At 32.3% G+C, this 8841-nt stretch overlaps 1 protein-coding gene across 2 annotated transcripts; it reads left to right on the forward strand.

Moving 5' to 3' along the window:
* The first annotated feature begins 4302 nt into the window (after positions 1 to 4302).
* Positions 4303 to 6964, forward strand: LOC146958613 (FCS-Like Zinc finger 8-like). Of its 2 annotated transcripts, none has more exons than XM_085740133.1 (3): positions 4303 to 4757; positions 4958 to 5786; positions 6482 to 6964. In XM_085740133.1, exons 2-3 carry the CDS (start codon positions 4981 to 4983, stop codon positions 6552 to 6554), a joined length of 879 nt encoding a protein of 292 aa, XP_085596259.1. In that variant the 5' UTR covers positions 4303 to 4757; positions 4958 to 4980; the 3' UTR covers positions 6555 to 6964. The 2 variants fall into 2 exon arrangements, with proteins under 2 accessions (XP_085596259.1, XP_085596258.1); XM_085740132.1 differs by having other exon boundaries at positions 4303 to 4387.
* Positions 6965 to 8841: the final 1877 nt, after the last annotated feature.

An 8841-nucleotide genomic window follows, 5' to 3' on the forward strand; every position in this document is an offset into this window, starting at 1 on the left:
AGTAATAATGCACGTTTAGTGGAAATTATATTGTTTGATTATTTATTGGAAAAAGGATAATGAGTATTTATTCCCTAAAAAAAATTGGTATTTATGTGTCTTGATATTTTTATTGTGTGTGTTAACCCTACAATTCCTTGGAGAAATGAACTTTACTAATTCAAATTTCAACCGCGAAGTAACTAAAATTCAGATTCTCTCAAAAAATTATTTATTTGATGGAGTTAATAAACTACTTGAGCCAAAATACCTGATTTTCTTTTTATTAAATTATAGTAATTACAATTTCAAAATCAATCAATTTAATTTTTCAAGTTTGTAGAAGTGTTGTGAAAGAATTGTTTTTTTTGTAGAAATGATGGATGAAGCGAATATTATGGAAAGAGTTAAATATGGAGTCGGTTTTAATGCATTTGTGATAATTAGTTTAATAATAGAATGAATGCGTTGAATACAAAAATATGGATTTGAATAAAACAATTAATATTTTTTCTCTAAAAAAACATAATAATTTAATAATCTTTAATTAGGATATTAATTATAATAATTGTATGAATTAATTTATAAATTTAATTTGGATAAAGAAATAAAACATAAATGATTACTGGGTTTATTATTTTTTAAAATGCACTTAAAATTTTAGGATAGCACCTTGCTCCCTTTTAGTTAAAGAAAAATGAACTTTTTACCGAAAAAATAAATTAAAGATGCCATAAAAACGACTTTCTTTTTTGACATATAGAGAAAAGTATCATTTTCCTCTCAAAAAAAGATCATTTGGAAGATGTCACTCCAAAGTTATCAATTCAACCTGTTTTGTGAAAATGAGATGCATTTCTTCTTGTCTATCTGGTTTCCATCTCAACTATAAAGTAGAAAAAATAGAGAAAAATCAAATATAATCACCAAAGTAAAATATAAAAGAGCAAATTATCAAAAGTAAAATAAAAACATAAGAAATATAAGAAAAGTTAAACAAAGAAAAATAAATAGATAGAAAAGGTTGTGAGTATCGAGAGATTAAAATTAAACAAAAGGGTTATAGAAATCCTCGATATATTTTTTGATTGATATGTGATACATTTCTTCTTTTCTATTGATTGACTTCCATGTCTAAACTAAAGATCCGGTCAAAAACAAAAAACTTATAAACACAAAAAAATAATTGAAAAGAGAGAATACGAATAAGAAAACAACAACATAAGAAATCACAATATAAAGTAACATAAGAATAAGAAATGTTAAATAAATTAAACAATAAACAATAAAAAATAAGAAATAAATAAATAAAATAAAAGAGAATGGGGTTGAAAGCAATGATTTTTTATGGAAGAAAGAGGTAGATGAAAATAGTGAAAATCAAATTGTCTATATATAGGAAAGAATATGTCATAATCAACTTTGATTGGTTGATGAAAAATAAAAGAGTCATATGATTTATTTTGATTGGCTAATAGAAAATGAATGAGCAAAATCCATTTTGATTGGTTGATGAAAAAACATTAAATGAGATGGAGAATATGAAGACGCCACGTGTACTATTGTTTATAGATGTATGCTTTTGTATTATATAAAGATAGAGATAGAGATAGAGATAGAGATAGAGATAGAGATAACTATTTTGAATGAAGAGATAAGAAGTTGAAGATCATGAAAAAACTGACTAATCATGTTTATCACTTAGAAAAAAACAATCACTTTTAGTTATAGTTGAAGTGTTGTAAATCTCAAACTTCTCCTTTTACAGCGGGTTGACATGATATCCGTCAAAATTTAAAAAAGGGGAATTAGTCACTTTAGTCCCTGAATCGGAAGGGATTTGTCACTTTAGTCCCTAAATGCAGATAAATTGCAAAATAGTCCCTGAATGTAGACTTTGTTAGTCAATTTAGTCCCTGAATGCAAACTTCGTTAGTCAATTTAGTCCTTGAATGTAAACTCCGTTAGTCACTTTAGTCCCTGAAATTGACCATGCAAGGACTGTTTTGCAATTTCTCTTCATTCAGGGACTAAAGTGACGAATCCTCTCCCATTCAGGGACTAAAATGACTAATTCCCCATTTAAAAATAAAGTGTTTAATTAAAATATGTAAAAACCATCAAAGAGTTATTCAAGGTAAAAAAAACACACACACCAGGATTGTGGTGGCAGGGTTATTTTCTGGTCACAGTGTAGCAGCAATGAGCATATTTCATTTACATTCTTTCAGATGATACACTTTTGTTTGGGAAAAAGTTGGGCAAATGAATAACAATGAAAAATGTGCTTATTTTGTTTTAACTTATTTTGGGACTAAAAGTGAATTTTCATAAGAGTATGATGGTGGGGTTGAATGTATCGAATTCTTGGTTGGTTCAGACAGTATAAATCTTGAGTTGTAGAACTGGCTTGCCCTTTGTGTAATTAGGCCTACCAATTAGTAGTGATTCGCGGCGTTTATAGTTTTGGTATCCCTTGCTTGATCGGATTAAAAAGAGTCAATCATCGTGGAAAAGTAGACATTTATCTATGAGGGGTCATTTGGCGCTGTCAAAATCTGACATGCCTTCTTTATAGGTCTATTCTCTCTTTCTTCAAGGCTCCCACGTGTATCATTTCTTTCATCGAATCTTTATATAAATGTTTTTTTTGTGTGAGGAAATTACGAAAATACCCTGAATCAATTGAGATATTGTTTGTCTGGAAAAGGAGAATGAAGGTTTGGGGGTGCGTAATATTAGAGAACTTCATTTGGCGCTATAAGGTAAAAGGGGTGTTGGAGGTTAGTTGCCGATCAGGATGGTTTGTGGTTTCAAATTTTGTCTGCTAGAACGAAATCGAAGGAGGTGGGGTGAAAGAAGGGGGGCAAATTAGGCTCAATTTTGTGGAACCAATTGGAAGGATTACGCGTAGGGATGGGTTAGCGGTGGGCAAATTGTATGATGATAATCTTGTGCGGGTCGTTGGTGATGGGACCAAAACGTTTGGTCCAATGTGTAGATTGGGGATGAAACACTATGAGGTATATGAAACATTGTGTGAGGTATATACGATTATTTGAATTAACAGAAAATAAGGATGAAACACTCGTCAAAGTTGTTAAAGTTACGAGTTAACTCATGATTGCACGGATCAATGTATCAACTGTAAACTCGAATTTTAGTAAACTCAGAATAAGGCAGTTAATAAGGTGAACTCGTAGCGAATTCGGTAAATTCGGGTGAACTTGTAGAGAATTTTTAACGGGTTTAATCAATTTCTTTTTTTCATTAGTTTTTTAATAGTCAATTCTTTTTTTAGTTTTTTTTTAAACAGCAAATTTTATTAAAAACTCGATCCCTGCTCAAGACGAACAGAGGTACGGTAAATCAGAGACTACAAAGGCGCCGTATATAGGCGGAACACCAAAAATAAATACCTATGAAGACACAAATACACACATCACCTACATGAGACCTAACTTCAACACTCATGAACCCCACAACCACCAAAACCAATTTCACCGCCTAAAACAAACTCCGTGCGAACAACCACTGAAAACAAAATACATGAGCACCCATCATCGCTACTCACTCCAAAAAAAATACCCCTGTAAATCAAACATCCTCTTCACCTCACCATGGTTGAGCCACAACCAGAAATTCCTATTCCAACATTCATTCGGCTTCCACCACCTCTCTACTTCCGGTCCATCGAAGAAAAAAAGTAACTACAAAATTCCTTGACCAAGAGTCTTGAACAAGATTTCATTAATGATTCTAGTCTTGAATTGCAGTTCATAGTACATACACTTAAAGTTCATAAGATAAGATAGAAAGTAAGAAAAAAGAGAGAATTTTGTTGAGGTCTTTAGACTCATAATGCCTAGCATTTCATTAAAGAAAGATAACGATATACTTAATCTCTTGCAACTAATTTGAAGTCTCGTGAGTGGTTTCGATAGTAATGTATGATGTGAGCATGCTACGATACAATACTACTCCCATAATAACACAGTGCCTCTGATTCATTCATTGATGCTAAGTGTGTTGAGAGTGAAAGATAGATAGAGATAGCCGATGTTAAATTCCACTCACACATCCTAGCCAGCAAAGAAAGAGAGAGTAATATAACATAAACAATTAAACATGGTAAAAACTGCCATTGTTGCTGAGATCATGGTGGTGTGGCCTTATTAAAACCACTCAATGATTCACCTGAAACAACCCATCATTTTTTTATATTTAAAATTAAATAAAAAAAATATAAAAACCACCAATTCTCAATCATTAACACGTAGTACAAAGTTTTTATAAGAAAAAAAAAAAACCCACCAACCAGTTACTCCAATCACAAACCACTTTCTTCTTTCTTTCTCTGCAACTTCAGGCCTAATGATGGAAGACTGAAACTAGTGCCCAATTAAAGGTACATTGAAAATGAAACATAAATAAATAACCCCACTCTACTCATAAAAGAGACTCTCTTTCATTTTTTTAATTTTACTTTTGAAATTTGATTTATAGGGACCATTTTTTTTAACTTTTATTTGTTAGACACAGTAATAATTTGTGGTGAAAGAGGAATCCAAGACACAAATGTAAATAGAAATTGAAAGTAAGAAATAAAGGTAGCCAAAAAAAGGAACAAAACTACAAACTCTGCTTTTGTTCTGTTTTCTCTGTTACATGCACGTCTTGGTCCTTTGATGATGACTACTGAGACTCTCTTTCCATGTCGTTTTTCATCACCATCTTGATTCTATTCTCAGAAACAGTGCAAAAAAGCCGGGGGAAAAGTAACACTACTATTTTATTTTTCAATTTTCTTAGTGGTTTAGTAAAGAATATTACAGAGGTTTTAGATCAGAGAAATAGATAGGTTTCTGTTTCTATTCATGGAAACTTATTTTCAGTTCATGTTTTCTAGCTTTCAGTAGAATGCATGTTTCTAAATTTCTGCTATATTCTTGTTTTATGTGTTGTGTTGGTTTCACAGTTTGTGACTAAGCTACTACTATAATGGAAGATTCTGGTTCAAAGAAAATCACTTCATCTTTCTTCAATTCTCCAAAGTTGTTCACAAATTTCACATCAAAAGGTTTTCATGAAACTGAAACCATGATGAGTCCTACTTCAATACTTGATACCAAGCCTTTTTCTTGTTTCAAGAATCCTTTTTGGTCTGAAACAAACAGCCCTAGAACACAACATGTTTGTGGTGAACACAAACGTTGTTGGGATAAATTGGAGTCAAAAATTGTTGGTCTTGGTCTTGTTGATGTTCTTGTAGATGAAAAAAACAGTGAAGTGAATTCAAAACCAGAGAACAAAACTGTTCTGTTTGGATCTCAGTTGAAGATTCAGATTCCTCCTTTTTTACCAACAATTTCAACTTTTTCTTCTTCATCTGAATCATCACCCTTATCTAGAGGTGATTTCAGCATCAACACAGGAAATTCTCATTTGGGTTCTTCTTCTGGTAGCTTTTCACTCTCTCCTGTGGGAAAATCTTCATTTGGATGTGCTAATGAAATTGAAACTTCAAATTCTACTCATGGAGTCTTCAAAGGGTGTCTCTCTGCTAGTGAAATGGAGCTTTCTGAGGATTATACTCGTGTGATTTCTCATGGTCCAAATCCAAGAACAACTCATATATTTGATAATTGCATAATTGAGAGTAGTTGTTTTGATGTTGGATTCTCTACTGTTAAAGAGAATGGGTATTGTTTTCCTCACCCTACCAGCTATCCCTCTGAGAGCTTTCTGAGTGTATGTTTTCACTGCAAGAAGAATCTTGAGCAGGGTAAAGACATCTACATGTACAGGTAACTGCTTATTCTTTTACCCCCAGGCATGATAACATTCACCGAGGCAAAACTGGACACGGCACTAACACTAACACTAACACACGTAGATATTGATAATAATGCAAGAGAATATATGTGATTAAATATGAGTGTAGTGTCGGTCACCAACACGTGTGAGACACTAGATACATCTTTAATTCGAAGTATAAGAGCTTCATGCATATTAATTTAAGTGTCAAATTTTCAATATTTTGAAATATAAATTTGATTAACATGCATAATTTGAGATATGTAGATTATTAGAAAAACTTGGCTTATGGTGTTGGTGAAGTTTTTATTTTGCCCTTGATCATCAATGGGGTAGCTTTAGTACTTTTGTAGAGGAGATTTGATGATAAAATTTTGGATATATTAATTAAAAAAATGGTTGAGTCAAAGAGAAAGTAATGTTACAAGGCGTCTCTTGTGGTCCACGCGTGGGTCGAAAAACGTTGATGTCAGACACTAACACAACATGGACATATGTGATGACATTTAATCATTCAAATTTTTTAAACTAGTAACGATCTTGATGTGCCGTGTCTGTGACATCAAAGGAAAGTATATGATTTGCTAATTTGTGTCTGATTAGAATTAGAACGATTCCTTGAAAGAACAATGGTGAATACCATGAGACATGAGATCTTGAACCTAGTTGCATTATTGCATTGCAGGGGTGAGATGGCATTTTGCAGCCAGGAATGCCGTAGCCAGAGGATGTTGTTGGAGGACGTGATGCCTATATAACACAAGATGCCTAAATTGGAAGCTAAGGATGATTATGGGACATAATTCCACCTAAACAAAAACCATTTGACCTCTGCTTCAATGGACTTGGAATAACACCCTTTTCATTTCTAGGTTTCTAGTACATGAAATAATCCTCAGAAATCTTATATCACTGTGCTTGATTTTGCTCTCTCTGCTTCTCAACTCAACCTCTCTAAGGTAGCTGCACAAAATTTTGAGAGGAATTAAAATGCTGAGATATTGTAGAGGTGATTTTTATTTTTTGAAATGAATTCGGGGATTGATGTTGGGTTGTTGTCCACAATTATTTTTTGTTGTTGTCATTTTGATGGTGATAAAAATGTATGACTTGAACTTGCATTATTTTTGATAAAAAGTACTAGTACTCCACATTAATAATGCCATAATCACGCTTCACGCCTATAGGAGTAGGACCCATGACATTATTTGAAGTAGATTCTTTTGCTTTGTACATTGTTTGATTGTTTGTCCTTTTAGCATGTTTACTCCAGTACCCGGCTATAGCAAGCAGCTCATTGTACATGGCATTGAGCACGACACTTGATGTAAGTTTTGCTCTAATAATAGGAGAATTAGATCAAGAGGACCAATTTGGGATTAGGATTTCAAGGGAAAAAAAATTGATAATAACTATCAGAAGTAATTTTGTCAAAAAGAAACTATCATAAGTAATTGGTAAAGTTGAAGTAGCTACACCCTAATTCTTTTCTTGATAATTTTTATTTTGAGGTATGGTAGATTACATCACATCTTTGTCTTCCTCCTGATTGTATGCCGTTTTCAAATGACAAGTCATATTAAAAATTATTACATGTTTGATACTGCGTTTGCAAAACGAAGTTTAATAGAAATCACAGCAAAAAAACCATGTAAGCGTAAAAGTTAGTATTTAGAGCTTTTGGAAATCACGGCAAACATTGAGAAACATACAAACGTGCTATTATGTGTTGCAAACATAAAACCAAACATAGAAAAAAAAATGAAGAGTTTATTTCTGGGTTGTTTCTGTGAAGGGTTTATTTATGTGACCTTCAAGTAAATTATTAATGGACTATGTGATACACCAATATAATCTAATTTTTCATTTTATTATTTTGGATATTATATTTATGGGATAGGATCAAATGACACCATGTTGTCAAATTAATTTGACACCAAATCATAACCATTAATCCAACTTTAATACGACGTCTATCATCAATTCTTAAATGCTCACATGCTTGAAAAAATATCCAAATTTTAATTTTAGAAACAATTTTTCTTTCTTCTCACGATTAATTATTTACCAAAAGTTCTCTGATGGTATTATTATGGTTTCTTGACACTATTCCCTGTCATCCTTGTTTTTTTTTTTTTTAGAAACATTTTTTTTTATGAACCCAAAGAAAATTGATTTATAAAGAGAACCGCAAATAATTATTGAACGATTGCACCAAAAATTAAGAAGAACATATGCTATTAAGCGAAAGCAAAACACAAATGCTAGAACACCCGTTGCAAGAATATTAGCAGCTTGAACTCAAAAATAATATCATCCAACAAATGAAAGAGTAGCCAATACAGATAGGATACAAAGATGATCAAACAAAGATTGGTAAAAAATAGAATCTCTAAAAAAAAATTAGTAGGGAGAAATCAAATGACAATCATCTACCTATTGATGCAAAATATAATGAAAACGGTGAGTAATTAACCAAGAAACGAAAGAATAAATTATTTTTAAAATTAAAATTAGGATCATTTGTTCAAGCATGTGAGCATTTAAAGACTTGATGAGAGACGTTGGATTAAAGTGGATTACTGGTTAGGATTTAGGCTATGTTTAGATGAGAAGAGAAAGTAAGAGGAAAGATCGTGAAAGGAAAGATTGTATGAGGAAAGAAAGGGAATGGAAAGTGAAGGGATTGTTTTGCTTGTTTGGTTTAATAGAAAGTAGATTAGAAAATTGGAGGAAAGAAAGATCTATTTTTTCTAATTGACAAAGATACCCTTATATATACACACACACCTTTAGAAATAAAAAAAACAATAAAAGTAGGGGTGTTTTGGACTTTTTAAACAAAAATGGTTGTTTCCCCAACCTTTCTCCCCATATTGCCATGGAAAGGTTTTTAGTGTGGGACCCATGTGTCTCATTCTTTCCTTAGTTAGTTTCACTTGTTCCAAACCATGGAAAATGCTTCTTTCCCTTGTCTTTCTCTCCCCCTCACTATCTATCCATAGAAACAAACACACCCATATACCGTGTTTGGTTGGAGAGAGA

The sequence above is a fragment of the Medicago sativa genome, chromosome 1 (genome assembly GCF_051527215.1).
Source record: "Medicago sativa cultivar Bolivia chromosome 1, Bolivia_mono, whole genome shotgun sequence".
NCBI lineage: Eukaryota > Viridiplantae > Streptophyta > Magnoliopsida > Fabales > Fabaceae > Medicago > Medicago sativa.